Raw genomic sequence first — 14,681 nt, 5'->3', positions numbered from 1 at the left:
TGAGACCAATATTCGAGGCTATTCTCTACTTTATTTTAGGAATCAGCAATCGTTCCTAGTTAAAACTCTCAAGTGGACAATCACTGCTTATTCCACCTAAAAAGCTGTGGAAGGGGATATTAAAATCAATATACCCCCCTGCTTGTCAGTCGTAGTCTTCAAGTTCCAGTCCTCATCTGTATAGAAATAATGTAGGGGTTTCTTTAGAGATGATCCTCTATATAGAGGCCTGGTCATATTGAAAGTAGTTCAGGCTTGTTACCATATATTTTAATCACTGGAGTGACCGCTATCGCTCCTCTAATCTGTCCTTCATCAACCGCACCACTGCATTCTCAGAAAAACTTTTTGGAGGAAGCTCAAGACTGATTTGCATATGGTTGGGTTTAATCTGATGTGGCAAGGCGAGCAAAAAAAGGATGGGTTGGAACCACAAGCAATTGCCAAGGGTTAGACTTATTGCAAGCATTCTCCCATCACCTTTAGTATATTTGATGTAGTCTGGAGGATAACAACCCTTGGTAGGGGAATCTCACAAACACTGCTGCAGAGATTTTGATAGTCTTTTCAACAGCTTCGGCTCTTAACTAAATCTTGGTCATCCCCGCATAAGAGGCATCTTTTGTAATGGGTAATTGTGCACTAATGTCCATCACACAGTCATCTGATTTGAGAATTTGGAATTAACTGATCACATGACCATTACTTTTTTTGTTTGTCTATAACAGAAAGCAGCTAAAGTAAAGTGCAAAGTCCTAAAAATGCAGAAATGCAGTAGTCTCCTCCAAAGAATAGGAAACACCTGAAATTTTAATTTTCAGCAGCAGTGGATTAATATTACACAATTCTGAACACCACCAATAGTGTAGCACAAACAGGAAGAGGAGGATGAAGACAGAAAAACAAGAAGATAACATGTAATCATAATACCTAAGAAAGAAATAACAAGACTTTTAACACCAATAGCGGAGAACTAGCGAATCGGTTAATTTAGACACTCTGACAGCAACAAAGACCTACAATGGAACATCTAAACACGGTTGCAGAAAAATATTTAAAATCTTACATTCTGTAGGCAAGAATCAATTTACTTTCTTTAGAAGCGCCTTACCTGCCATTCTTGTACAGCTTGAGTCAATGCTGTAGTGTAAGAAGGCACTACTGTTCAGTAAATGACATTAGATAGTCCGGTTTCAGAGCCAACCACAGCACCGAGACCGCCCTCATCGCAGCCACTGACGACATCCGAGCCCTGCTCGACAACGGGGAAACAGCGGCACTCATCCTCCTGGACCTCTCTGCAGCGTTCGACACCGTCTGCCACCGCACCCTAGTCCAACGCCTCAGCAACATCGGCATCCAAGAGAAGGCACTGGAGTGGATCATCTCGTTCCTCGCCGGAAGAACACAGAGAGTCCGCCTCCCCCCGTTTCGATTCGAGGCCACCGAAGTCATCTGCGGCGTCCCGCAAGGATCATCACTCAGCCCCACCCTCTTCAACGTCTACATGAGACCTCTTGCTGCTATCGCACGCCAACACATCCTCAACATCATCTCCTACGCCGACGACACCCAGCTGATCCTCTCCCTCACCAGAGACCCCGACACCGCCAGAACCAGCCTACACGAAGGGATGAGAGACGGCGCTGAATGGATGAAGAACAGCCGCCTGAAACTGAACTCAGACAAGACGGAAGTCCTCATCCTGGGACCATCGCCCTCCGCCTGGGACGACTCCTGGTGGCCCCCAGCCCTGGGCACTGCCCCCAAGCCAACAGACCACGCACGCAACCTGGGCTTCATCCTGGACCCCTCCCTCTCGATGACCAGACAAGTCAACGCCGTCTCCTCATCGTGCTTCCACACCCTTCGCATGCTTAGCAAGATCTTCCGATGGATCCCGACCGAAACCAGGAAGACAGTCACCCAGGCCCTCGTCACCAGCCGACTGGACTACGGAAACACCCTCTACGCCGGAACCACAGCCAAGCTATAGAATAGACTCCAACGCATCCAGAACGCCTCCGCCCGACTCATCCTGGACATCCCCCGACGCAGCCACATCTCCGGCCACCTGAAGGACCTGCACTGGCTCCCCGTCAACAAGAGGATCACGTTCAGGCTCCTCACCCACGCACACAAGTCTCTCCATGACCTGGGCCCCAAGTACCTCAACGACCGCCTGACCTTCTACACGCCCACCCGCCAGCTACGGTGTACTAGCCTCGCCCTCGCTGCCGTACCACGCATCCGAAGAGCCACCGCCGGAGGCAGATCCTTCTCTACCTGGCGGCCAAGACATGGAACTCCCTCCCCATCCACCTTCGGCTGACCCAGGACCACCTCGCCTTCAGGAGACAACTCAAGACCTGGCTGTTCGAGCAGTAGCGGCCCCCTTCCCCCAAGCGCCTTGAGACCCTTCCGGGTGAGTAGTGTGCTATACAAGTGTTATGATTGATTGAAAAAAATATTTTGTGCTAAATATTGTTCATAGTAGTATAATCTTGTTGGATGTTCATTTTATGTTAGCTTCTATAGGGCAATATTTTTGTAAACAATATTTTGAACACTTTTTTCTGGTATCAATCAATTAGAAAGTCTACCTGGTGCAGACGCTTAGTGTAGGGGAAGAAATGAGGCGTACTTGGGTAGACTTCATTGTAAATAGTTTCAGTTTAGGTATTTGTCAATAGATAACACTAGAAAAGCTATACAAGCGTTGTACTGTTCTTTGAGGGAAATCTGTGCAGATCAGTCTTAGTGAATGTAGGGAAGATGTACTGTTTCTATAGACGAACGTAATGACTAGTTTGTTTTCAACAGGCTGTTTACAGATTTCTTGAAATAAGCTTAGATTACATCCAGACTGGAAAAAAAACATCACTCAGTTCTTGTACAAGTAGCAACTAGAGATCTATCTCCAATATTCCGTTTTTATTTAAGGTCCTGGAAAGGTACGTCTGACTTTTGGAATACATGGATCTTCATGGATTGCCTGGGGGACTGGGTTTCCAATTAGAATCCCTGAAGTGGCTGTGTCGAATGTCCAGAATAAGATGTATCATAAACCTCAGTTTTATACTTCCAACCAGCCTCTGTGTCCTCAGTATGCAGAACGAGGTGGTTGGCCTGTCGGTTGCAGCGGTGGAGTTGGTTACACCTTTTCTTCATAGCATAACAAGTGAATCTGGGCAGCTATTGAACAGATCCGTGACAAATGGCCTTGGGAGTGCCTCCTGTATAATGATTATCCCCACTACTGTTTATAGATGTCAGTGGCTGCTCTGCTCTATTAGTTTTGCTTTAATTTCTTAATGACATCGACAATACTCCCTTTGCATTTAACCCCTTCCGCGCTCATGACGAGCTGAGCTCGTCATGAGCGACGGCGCTCGAACGCTGATGACGAGCTGAGCTCATCATGTAACACGGTGTTTTTAAAAAAGCAGCGCGCAGCGGGAAAACCGCTAGCGCGCCTGCGGTTAAACAACTTTCCAATAAACAAGGTTCGCATTTAGAGTGCGTTTGAAGGGGAAACCATGGTCTAAACCACTTGTGGTCAGATTCCGCAAGCTCTACCACGCATATGCCCTAACCATGCATTTGCGTGGTTAAGGCAATCTGCGGTCTAGCTTCTGGCTGCTTCGGACAGAAGCAAGAAGACCTCGCAGGAAGCGGTAAGGTAAGTGTGGCTGGATGTAGTTCTGAACTGGGAGGTGGGTTGGGTGTTGGTTTGTTGTAGTTTAGTAGGCCGGGTGGATCGGGTAGTTTTATGGGCTGGGTCAGGTTGTTTTTTTGGCTGGGGGTGAGTCGGGGTAGGTTTGTAGGCTGGGTGGTGAGTCGGGTAGTTTTGTGGGCAGGAGGTGGTACGGGGTAGTTTGGTGGGTTAGGGGGTGGGTCGGGCTTATTTTGTGGGGTGGGTCGGGTTGTTTTGAGGGATGTGGTGGGTCAGGGGTAGTTTTCAGGGATGTGGTGGGTCAGGGGTAGTTTTCAGGGCTGGGGGCGTGTCAGGGGTAGTTATCAGGGCTGGGTCGTGGGTAGTTTTTCAGGGCGGGGGGGTTCAGGCTCGTTTTCAAGGCTGGGGGAGTTGTGGGTAGTTTTTGGGGGTCAGGAGAAGTTTTCAGGGCTCAGGGGAAGTTATCCTGGCTGCAGGGGTTGGATCTAGTTTTCAGGGCTGGGGGGGTCGGGGTAGTTTTCAGACCTGGGAGTGGAGGTAGTTTTCAGGGCTGGGGGGTTAGGGGTTGTATATTTTATTAGGGATAAGGGTATTAGGCTTCAGGGCAGGGGGAGCGGAATGGGGAGTCGTGGTAGTTTTTAGGGCTTGTGGGAAGGCGGGGTTGTTTGTAAGCCTGGGCTAGGTCAGGTTAAGGGACAGGGTTTAAGGCCTCCGGGCACGGGGAGGGTAATGGGCAGTTGGGGTCGTTTTTAGGGCTTAGGTGAGGGCGGGGTCGTTATTTAAAATAGAGGTGTGCTGAAGGGCAGTGGAAGGGATTAGGGTAGTTGTAGGGACAGCGCAAGGGGGTGGGAAGGGGTTGAGGTAGTTAGGTTAGGGACTACGTGAGGGTTGAGAGGGGGAAGGGGTATTTGGACCTCAGGGCGGGAGGGGGTCGGAGGGGAGTTTGTAGCTTAGGGCGGGGGAGGAGGGGTCTCAAATTTAGCCACGCATACCCCTTTACCATTCATGCCTTTACCACTAAATTACACTGTGCAGGCATGCGTGGTAAAGGAATGCGTGGTTAAGACTCCTTTGTTGTTTAGGTTGCGTAGTAGAGGCACACGTGGTTTATCCACTCGTGGTTCTATCATACAACCCATTTGAAGAGATTCAACTCTGAAAGAGAAATAAAGAGCTTGCGTCACACGAGGCAAAATAGAGCTTTTATAATTAATGGCCATCAGATTTAACAGTTAACAGGAGTATGTAAACACATCAAGTTAGCAAGACTCTTTTCTAGTTGCGGAAAACGTAGTTTTTTTTTTTTTAATTTGGAGTTATCAGGGCACCTAGTGAATGTGGTTACATCGTCAGTTACGTACCACACCAAGCTTATTAAAGCTAATCAGATCATTTTCAACAAAAAAACCCTGAGTGGAATTTACTAGAGTTACAATCTGGTCCATACTGAAGTCCCCGTAGCTATCGCTACCCATATGTGTGCCTCTGTATCCCCAGTACTTGCAAGCCTATACTGGCTGCCTGTTACTTGTAATGGATGTAAACTGGAGAGGATTACCCAGAGGGAGTTGTACCAAAATACCCCAAACATTCTCTATCCAGAATAGAACTGTAGCAACCTGCTTGAATGTTACATTTCAGGAACAATTCAAAGATTGGCCCGTGTTTACCTAAAGGCTCCCCTGCATGATTGACACCGCCTGGCGGTTGGTTACGCTTATTCTCACATTCTCCTTCTCCACTCGAGATTGATTGTTAGAAGGGAAATAAAGGAGTTAAAATTGTTATGAAAAACCTGGAAAATTGTCTGAGCGGCAGCATTACATAATACACAAAAAACAGAAGGGGCTTGGTGGAAGATAGTCATGGGTCAAGCACTGCATTTACAAACTTTTAACACCAAAAATACCAGTTGCACAATTTAGTGAATGTAGAAGAGGTGGAAATTGGCTTTCCATGCCATGTTTTGTAGAAGGTACTGTCAGGATCTTCGTCTGCAGAGATATGTGTTCCACTCTGCCACTGTATCTCACAAAACCACTTGGCATGCAATGACAGTTCCACGGTGATGCCTTACAGTGCTCTCATAACGGACAAGACTTGAGCAGCACTTTCCAAATTGAGGCAGACTATTGAATGAAGTGTTTGTATTTTTTCTGTGCTAGTTTTGCTCCTTGCCACCTTGGAACACAGAATTGAATGAAAATGAGTGATCGTCTCCTGCCCTTGCTACTTTTTAATGCACATAGAATCTTGATGTCTGTGTAACTGCATATCACAAGTTTTTCTCCATTAAGAGTTCTTCCTTTTTTTTTTTATTTCAGCGGAAGAATGCATCTCTTTTCTTCAGCATCGGCCTGCTTACTGTCTGGGGTGCCACCTTGCTGGGTGCCCGCTTGTACTGGATGGGCAACAAGCCACCAAGCTTCTCAAACTCTGACAACCCAGCTGCAGACGCGGACAGCCTTCTCGCGCGCATGCTGACTTTCCTGCACTTGCCAGGGAAGAATCTGTGGTTGTTGCTTTGTCCAGACACCCTCAGCTTCGATTGGTCCATGGATGCAGTGCCTCTCCTCAGAACACTTGGTGACTTGAGGAACCTTCACACTGTGGCCTTCTATGCTGGACTCCTCCTCCTCGTCTACATGAGCCTGAAGAGATCCGGTCCAGAGGCAGCCTGCAATGGGAAAGCCTTCACAAATGGCAAGCAGCATACTAATGGGCACAGCTGCCACTCAGACCTGGAGCAGAAGAGCCAGGAGCTCAAACCAAGCTTTGTTCCAAATGTAGAAAATGGCACAAAAAACCATGTGACCCACAGACCACAGCTTCCCTCATCGGAGCATATTGTTGTTTTTTCCTTGTCCTTGTTAATAGTCCCTTTTGTACCCGCCACAAACCTATTTTTCTACGTCGGCTTTGTGATAGCAGAGCGTGTGCTATATATTCCCAGTATGGGGTTCTGCCTTCTTATCACTGTGGGTATTCGAGCCCTCTACGTTAAAGCCCAGAAGCACTTTCTCAAGCACTTCATTTTGTACGCCACAGCTGCTTTAATTTTTTTCTATGGGCTGAAGACTGTTGTCCGCAATGGTGACTGGCAGAATGAAGAAATGCTGTACCGGTCAGGAATAAAAGTGAATCCAGCTAAAGGTAAAATCAAGCTTTATAAACATTCTCAATGTTTATTCTTCATATGCATGCACTGCTGACGTAATGCGAACCCTGGCCAGAACTCCGTGTGTGTGGTTTTTATGAAAAATGCTTGGTCCTAATGGCTACAGTTTCCTTCATTTACCCGATTAATAAGAGTCTCCCGCTTAACACAGCCGCCATTGCTTGAATATGCAGTATTTGTAGAGGTGCTTAGGACCTGATTGGTCAACAGGACTGCCGCCTGCCGCCACTGCCCTCCCAGCTCTTGCATTTCACCAAGAAGCAGCCACCAGTGTGTATGCAGGTATTTTTTGAAGTGCTTTAGCCAGCTGTCCCTCCCCAATTGGCAAAATCAAATTGTGAATTTTTATGTAAATATATAAAAAGCCGTCACTCCAACCCCCTGCTAAACCAGCATTCACGTTCAGGGCAAGTCAGTCGCTCATGAAAAGAATTCTTATCAAGTAAGCATAGAGTTTTTCTACAATAGAATGTTTCTGGTGGTTTTATTCCTGTTTTTTACATACGCATTTTCTGGTCTCACTTCTGATTTTTGTATTGTTTTGCTTTTGACGTTTTTTTATTTATTTTTATTTCGAGTGAATATCCGGTGAAGAAAAAAACAAACTGTTCCCGCAGTATCCACTTTTGGATGTTGACGTTAATGGTGGTTATGCTTCCCAGACGGTTTTAGGAAAAGATAAACTTGACATACCAGTAATATGGCCAAACCACACCACTCCTTTGTTTCTATCTGTGCATGTAATGTCTGCATACAGTCTCTGCATACAATGTGTGCTTTCATAACATCCACTGTAGTTCTGTGTTGTCGTACCTGTTGCCAATTATTGCAGTGTTAAGGCCCAAGAGACACCCGATTTCGTCATTACTGTTGTTTTGTATGGGTGACAATTAACATCTGTTTTCTCTGTATTCTAATTTTGATCACCGTTATTGTCTCAGATATCCCCTTATCTCTTTGCTTTCATGCTGTCTAATGTGCTTATAATCCATCATATGTTGACGTAACAAAATATAGTTTCTTGATTTCCCAGGCATTTGGCTGTGACACAGTTGGAAAGTTACATACCTGAGGCAACAGTGCTCACCAGATGTGTTTAACCAGGTTATTCCAGCTTCCAGGAGCTGATGTCACCCCCTGTGAGAAATATCAAAATATATACCAGTAAATATCTGGTCTGTAATGTACTCCTGAGATATTCATAAAGCTTGAGTGAATAGGCACACTTACAAAGTCAGCAGTCATTTGTATATGTATCCTAACTTTAATTATATAATGCTCTTAAACACATCTGGGAATCTTCAGGGCACCTTTAAACTTGTCCAGAGAAGTACTGGGTGAAGATCCTAGGTGTAAAGCGGGTGCAGGAAGCCCGGTTGGAAGCTGAGCACAAGTAAGGTTGTTTGAGTAGTTAGTGAAAGTTGATCAGGAATTAAAAATGTACAGGCCCTAAATTGGAGCAGTTCAGATAAGATATCCGTGTTGTCATTGTGTCTGCTTTTTTGTATTTTCTTTTAAGAGTGTGTGCACCATGTGCCAGAGTCTTTGTGGGATCTTTCATGGCAAACCGTTCCTTATTTGCAATCGTGTTCCAGGCCTTTTCTGCAGCACGACTTTGTATTTGGGGCAGAGGGTCTAATACTGCTTCCTCCCATTTCACTGGAGCTATACGAAGTGCTATTACGACAGTGGGTATATTTGGTCAGATGATTAGAAACTACAAATGTGTTTTATACTTGCTGCTGGTCATGGATCAGCTTCTTTTTTGAGAGCCCAACATACATTTTTGTTATGGTGGTTTAGTTTCAAAATTATGTAATCCTTGTAAATCGAGATCTTCCTGGGAAGGTGGGGCATAGGGTGTGGAAAAGTCAGCCCATCTCGCACCTGATGCCCAGGCTGCTGGCGCAGGACGCCTCTTAGTTCCCATCTTGAACAATTACCAAATAAAGAGACGGGCGCTGGAAGCAGGAAAACAAGAACAGAGTTTTATTTCTCATGAGGAGAGCCTGTCATTTCGGACACTCGCATAGTGTCTTCAGGAGGTGCTCTCTCCTCCCACCACCACAGTTTCTCTGAGGCTTCGTCTTTTATACACATGTTTATGATGCACAAACATTCCTTATTACAATAAAGACACTTTGAAGTAGGAAAAAACATGCTTGGAATCCCAGCTTCAGGCCTATTCCCATACCAGTCGATCAGATGTCATCCTCCCCTCCTGAATGTAACAAGAGATTGTGATCTCTCAGCCGGACATTCCTACAGGACACGAGGGCAGGAGGGGATGATCAAATCAAAGGTTGGACAGGCGATAAGATCGGGCACTTCGGCTGGTGTATCACGGTTTTGTTATGCTGGGCAGGAAAAGGGGGGGGGGTGTACATTCACGAGGCTTGGTCTTAGGACTTGGGACCGGGTCGAGAGGCCAAGTGCAGCCGGGGGGGGGGGGTCGTCAGCTGAGGGGAAGGGTGTTCTCGGGAGGAAATGGGGGGTGTGGGTCAAGCAGGAGGGTTACTTCTAGAGCAGGGTCACGCAGAGGGAGAGGGTCTTGTGGCCGATGCATGAGCAGTGCGCGCGGGGAGGGGTGCCGGGAACAAATGGGCAGAGAGGCCATGGTGCCTAAAATGGCTGTCGTGTACGTGTGTGCATGGGTCTATGCTGGCGGGATAACACAGTCAGTGTTTAGCGATATCCGTTCTGCTTACAACAAGGGGTACAGTGAACACAAATGAACGCCGCTTATGTGCATATACATTGCCATTTTCAACATAGGGTACCTTCTTTAGTGTGCTCAGGTTGATGTTTATACCTATTTGGTCAATTTACAAGTTGAATCTGTCTTTGTAGAAGAGACTTCTACATTGTTGGTTCTGAAAGTTGTTTGGTGTTTTGTTAAAGTCTTAAGGCAAATAGATAGGAACCATACGATGCAGGTCCTATTGCATATCCCTAACAAGTTATATTCACTAGTGTTTCTGCTTCCACATTTCTTTCGGTACTGCTAGAGCACATCTGTGATTAAAATTCAAACCTGCTTATTAAAGTGGTTTAGTGTTCAGCTGTAAATGTTTATTCGGACTGTAGAAAGTACTGACACGCCTCAGACATCATGTCAGGGTGATTTGGTTTACCATGACATTTCTACACAAAGAAAGGTGGAGGAGTCTTCATTCTTTTGGTATTTTATAATACTTTTCTTTCAGGAGCTTAGTCTTCATAGTTGTTGGTGATGAAGCATTCTCTGTAGTAGTGATGAGTTATGTATCAGTGTGCTACCTCAATCTTGTTAAAGACAAAGTTAATTAAGTGTGCTTCTCTTGTTTTTTTGGTAATTATATTTTAATACATGAAACCTGAGGGTGTCTTGATTGGATTTGCTTGTGTTGAGAGCCACCTTAATGCACATGTTGAAATAAACAATAGATTGATTCCTCAAACCATTACTAGATTAAGTTAAGTAGGTCATGCAGTGGAAGTCTCAAAGCAGGATAAAGTAGTTGTGTGCAGACCTTCCTTGTAGTGCATTATTGTAACATCCATGGTGTTTTGAAGGGGGTTTAAGTTGATGAGCACCTTATGTTTTATACATTAACTTGCCATGCATTGGTTTGTATCCATACGCCTCCACCTTTAAAATATGTTGGGAATCATTGATGTAGGTAGGACAATTGCCTTGAAAAGAAGTTGAAGTTAAAATGTAGGGGCTGCCTAGGTTTAGCATAAATTGTTCCTATTAAAACCCTGTCACTGTTGACAGCATTGATTCCAATGCCCTCTTTTGATGTCAGATGTTCCTGTAAAACTTTCCTGGAAACCTTCAGCAGTCAGGTTCTTGTTTTTAACCCAATACCTGTTTATAGTGACTCGCAAAACTGATTCAGAGCCCTAACCGAACTTCGACTCATTGATTGTCATTAATTATTTAGGAAAAAGCTGAAAACACATTTATTACCCAAAGCCTGATTATCTACCAAACTCTCCTCCCCACCGAATATTCTCACCCAAGAGAGCTTTCCTTTAGCGCTGTGATATCCATTCAGATGAATGTCGCATTTTATAAATAAATAATTTTTTTTTAAAAAGAATTGTCTTCAGTTTGAGTTGGAGGCTCAGGAATACCTAAAAGTCAGATATGACCTTCTAAGGTTCTTAGGTTTAAACCATGTTGATCACGTAGAAAGATGTCTTATTAGATTTTCATGGCATCTGTATGTGGCTCTTGGATGTACCTACAATCGCTCAGCCTCTGACTATTGTCCTTTAATGCACTCAAATGCCATAGAGAAGCGGATGGTCTTTTTCTTTAACTCTGGCAGGCAGCGAGAACCCAAACCGTTACATTTTCCCTCCTTTAGGTAAATCTCCTGATCTGGGATTGTTCCTCTGGTAATCTCAGAATCAGCACAAGAAAGGTCATAAGAAGTCTTCTTCCTTGTCGAGAAAACGCTTGTGTTGCTTTGACAGTCTGGAGTCTCGGCAGTACATTTTCATGATGCCTGGCTCGTCCTCCCCTTTGGAGCCAATTCCCGTCTTCATAAAGATTAAACCAGATTTCTCCCTCCGTTTGCCGACCCTGGTTAGGTTGATGTCTTTAGTTTGTATATGTTTAAGATTTTCAGGACAGGCCCTTCGCATTCTTATCCACCCCCATGTTTGGGTCCGATTTAGCTGGTACAGCGATTTCCGTAGACTCTGACCCAGAGACCACCTGCCTCCTTAGGCTTTGTCACTACTTCCAAGGAAACACACAACCAATGTTCCATTTTATGTGCCTTTCATTGCCGCTTGTCACCGATGCCGAATTTGGTACCATCTCCCTACCTTAAAAGTTGACTGATCGAATCCAATAGAGAGTAAGAAAGTGAAGACGATTTGACAATTAGACAATTAAACTTTGCTGTTTCAGACTATTCAGCAGCGCTGACACCATTTTTGGATCCTTGGTGAACCTAAGGGTTGCCAGCAGTGTGCACCATTTTTTGCTGGATATGCCTTTATAAAACCTCTGACTCTACTCAATCACCCCTCTGCCCCCAGCCTCCCCTCCAACACCAGCTCCTTTCCTGTTCCCTCGACTGCCCTGCTTCTGCTACGGCGTGCTGTCCAGCACACACCTCAATCTTGGAGGCGGAGGTTCTTGCATTGCTGAATAAGGGTGCTATGAAAGGAGTGGATTTACAGTTTAGGGCTTGGGATTTTACTCTCTTTATTGTGCTAAATCATCTCACCACAAGTAGGAACTCCATCCCGAGGCAACAGATATAATCCTATATTGATTGGGATGCTCAAGCGCTGCACTTTTTCTGATGACTCTGATGTGTGTCATCATTGTACTCCCCTACAAATAATTCTCTTGGTGACACCTTCAGATTTAACTGGTCATGGGTTCCACTTTTACACGCACCCACTTTTGTCGAAAGCCCTGCAGAGTATGCAAGAGCAAGCTCAACACTAATTTGCTCCCCTTTTCCACACACAGCGGGACCTGCTTATGAATCAGTACGGTTGGATCCCCTACTGCTCCACAACCCCAATGCCTCTGACCTTACGGCTACGTACAAGGAGGTTGAGCGATTGTAATTAGAAGCCTTCTCTTTACCTACAGAAGTGACTTTCATTTTAGCTATCAGGAAACCTACTTCAAAATTTGTTTCTGGGCTGCTAACCATAGTTTACTTGATACGAGTCAGAAAGTTTGAACCCTTTCCAGTCTTGTCTTTCTGATGTTTTGCGCTGTGCTATGTGCAGCAGGGTTCAGAGGTCACCACTGTGAAAGGTTACTTGACTGCATCGACTGCCTTCATGTGCCTACCTAAACCACATTCTTTGCAGAAGTCGTCTTTGGTTGCATGAGTTCCTTGGTTGATCTGCACTGGTCAATCCCACCTCCTACAGTTTATTCCTTTGGGACTCGTTCATAAAGTGAGGGATCTGTGGCAAGTACCCATAAGAAAAAAAGTTACTTACCCTTTGTAATGATATTTCTGGTGATACTAAATCTTCCCTTAGATTCCTCACTGCCATCCCTCCTTGCCTGTTGAGTTTGTGTTGTAGTTTATGTTTGTTTGTTTTTGGGATTTTTATTGCGCACAAATACCCGAGGGTGTCTCGGCGCATTTAAGATGCGAAGGTATGCAAACATTTCCTATGCTGTTTTAATGCTCTCTCAGCACTTTATAAACTATTATATTGCATCACACATTACAGATTAGTCCATTGATGAAACTGATGGTACCACCTGGAAGGGGAGATATTGCTCTGAGAGACGTTTCTGGGTCCAGTCTGGCACCTGGTTACAGTCATAAAGTGAGGAATCTGTGCAAACATATGGTATTATGACCAGCTAGTCACGAAATGTGCCAGCTTGGCAATGCAAGCAACAAACCTTGCCGCTGTGTTTGGTTTGTGGTAGAACAAAATAAAATGCCAATTTGCCTATAGCGGCAAACCCCTCTCTCCTCTTCTTTGGTGTCACAGTGATTTTCTTTCTAAGATCATGCTGGTGATGTTTTGAACAGTTAACTTAGTCATTCACGGATTGCCAATTGAATCTGACCACATTCCTCCATCATAAACTCCTTTGCACAAAAGCAAGCATTGGCAAAATGAATGAGTCTGTTTTGCTTTGTGAGTAACAAGCCAAACCCATTGGATTCGTTAATGTTTATATGCAGTTGAAAGAAGCCACTGGGCGTGTTTAACAGTAACTGTATGGCAGAACAGATACACCATTGGGCATGCTGATGGGTGTGAGCAGTGTCCCTGCAGAAGGGTTATAGAGCCACCATGGGTGCCATCCCTGCGGCGGGGGAGAAGAGATGCTGGCAGTGTGCTCTATCTGGGTGGCATCCTGGCAGGAGAGAAGTAATTGAGCAGCGAATACATCTGAGCTGGCAGGTGCATTGAAAGGAAGTAGCAGGCTTGATAGCAGGGAGAGGAGCATTAAGGTACTGAATGTGTGATGAGGAACTGTATTGGTCAGAAAACGATCAACTGTGTTATGCTGGACCATACATTTCAAGTGTAAAATCGTCCCGCATGCAGTCCCTGTGGAGGTGGAAGAATACGCCAAACAACCAATAGAATATCGGTTAGATTAAAATACTCCTGTTGCTGATACCAGATGTGCTACAATGTTGGAAGCCAATAGCAAAAGAACTCTTAGCTAAATAAGGCATTGTCTGAAGGAGCTGACGAGCCCACTAGCTAGGTGAAATATTCTATTTTTTTAGTAAAGGCTTGCATGAGCTGGAATGAGAGAACGGATAAACCTTACCTGGTGTCCGTTCTCGCTTAAATATTTTCCCAAACTGTTTCCCAGATACTCTTATTTTTAGCCCCTTGGGTCATCCACTATGCTGATGGTTTGACCATTCTCCTGATCAGTCAAACCTGTTCTTAAATCTGCCAGCTTTTCATCACCCTACTGTTGTCAATTGCATATACACTCGCACTTTTTTTTAAAGAAATGCCTGTATGCTGTTTGTTTATGAACCATATCCGTTGTGCATCTCCATAGATTCCAACCTACACTCCCCCAGCTATTCCCTGCCTTCTTGCCACAGTTCCTTCCTACTTTTCACTCCTAATTATACCTGAACCATGCTCAAGTTTCTTGCTACTGTTCACTCGTCAGATCTTGTTTCTGCCTCCTCAGGAAACAAAGGTATCAGTTACATACCCCGCGTTCTAGTCTTTTCTGTTTCTATTCTACCACTTCGAATGTTCTGAACCTTTGTGGCTTCTGGACTTTTCACTACTTAAAAGCCACATGCTTAGAAACTGAACCTGAAACTTTGCCCTTGCTGAACAACTAGAAAATAT

General features: G+C 44.9%; 1 protein-coding gene across 2 annotated transcripts in view; it reads left to right on the top strand.

Annotated features, from left to right (window-relative positions):
* TMTC2 (transmembrane O-mannosyltransferase targeting cadherins 2) overlaps nucleotides 1-14,681 on the top strand; it is a 728,331-nt gene that overhangs the window by 346,294 nt on the left and 367,356 nt on the right. For both annotated transcript variants that reach the window (XM_078674225.1, XM_078674226.1), the window contains exon 3: nucleotides 6,001-6,829. In XM_078674225.1, the coding sequence (XP_078530351.1) occupies nucleotides 6,001-6,829 (829 nt within the window). The remainder of the gene's footprint in view (nucleotides 1-6,000; nucleotides 6,830-14,681) is intronic.

This window comes from Lissotriton helveticus, chromosome 1_1 (assembly GCF_964261635.1).
Source record: "Lissotriton helveticus chromosome 1_1, aLisHel1.1, whole genome shotgun sequence".
NCBI classification, from domain to species: domain Eukaryota; kingdom Metazoa; phylum Chordata; class Amphibia; order Caudata; family Salamandridae; genus Lissotriton; species Lissotriton helveticus.
The sequence above is the reverse complement of the archived record's forward strand: the minus strand, read 5'-3'. Positions and strand labels throughout refer to the sequence as shown.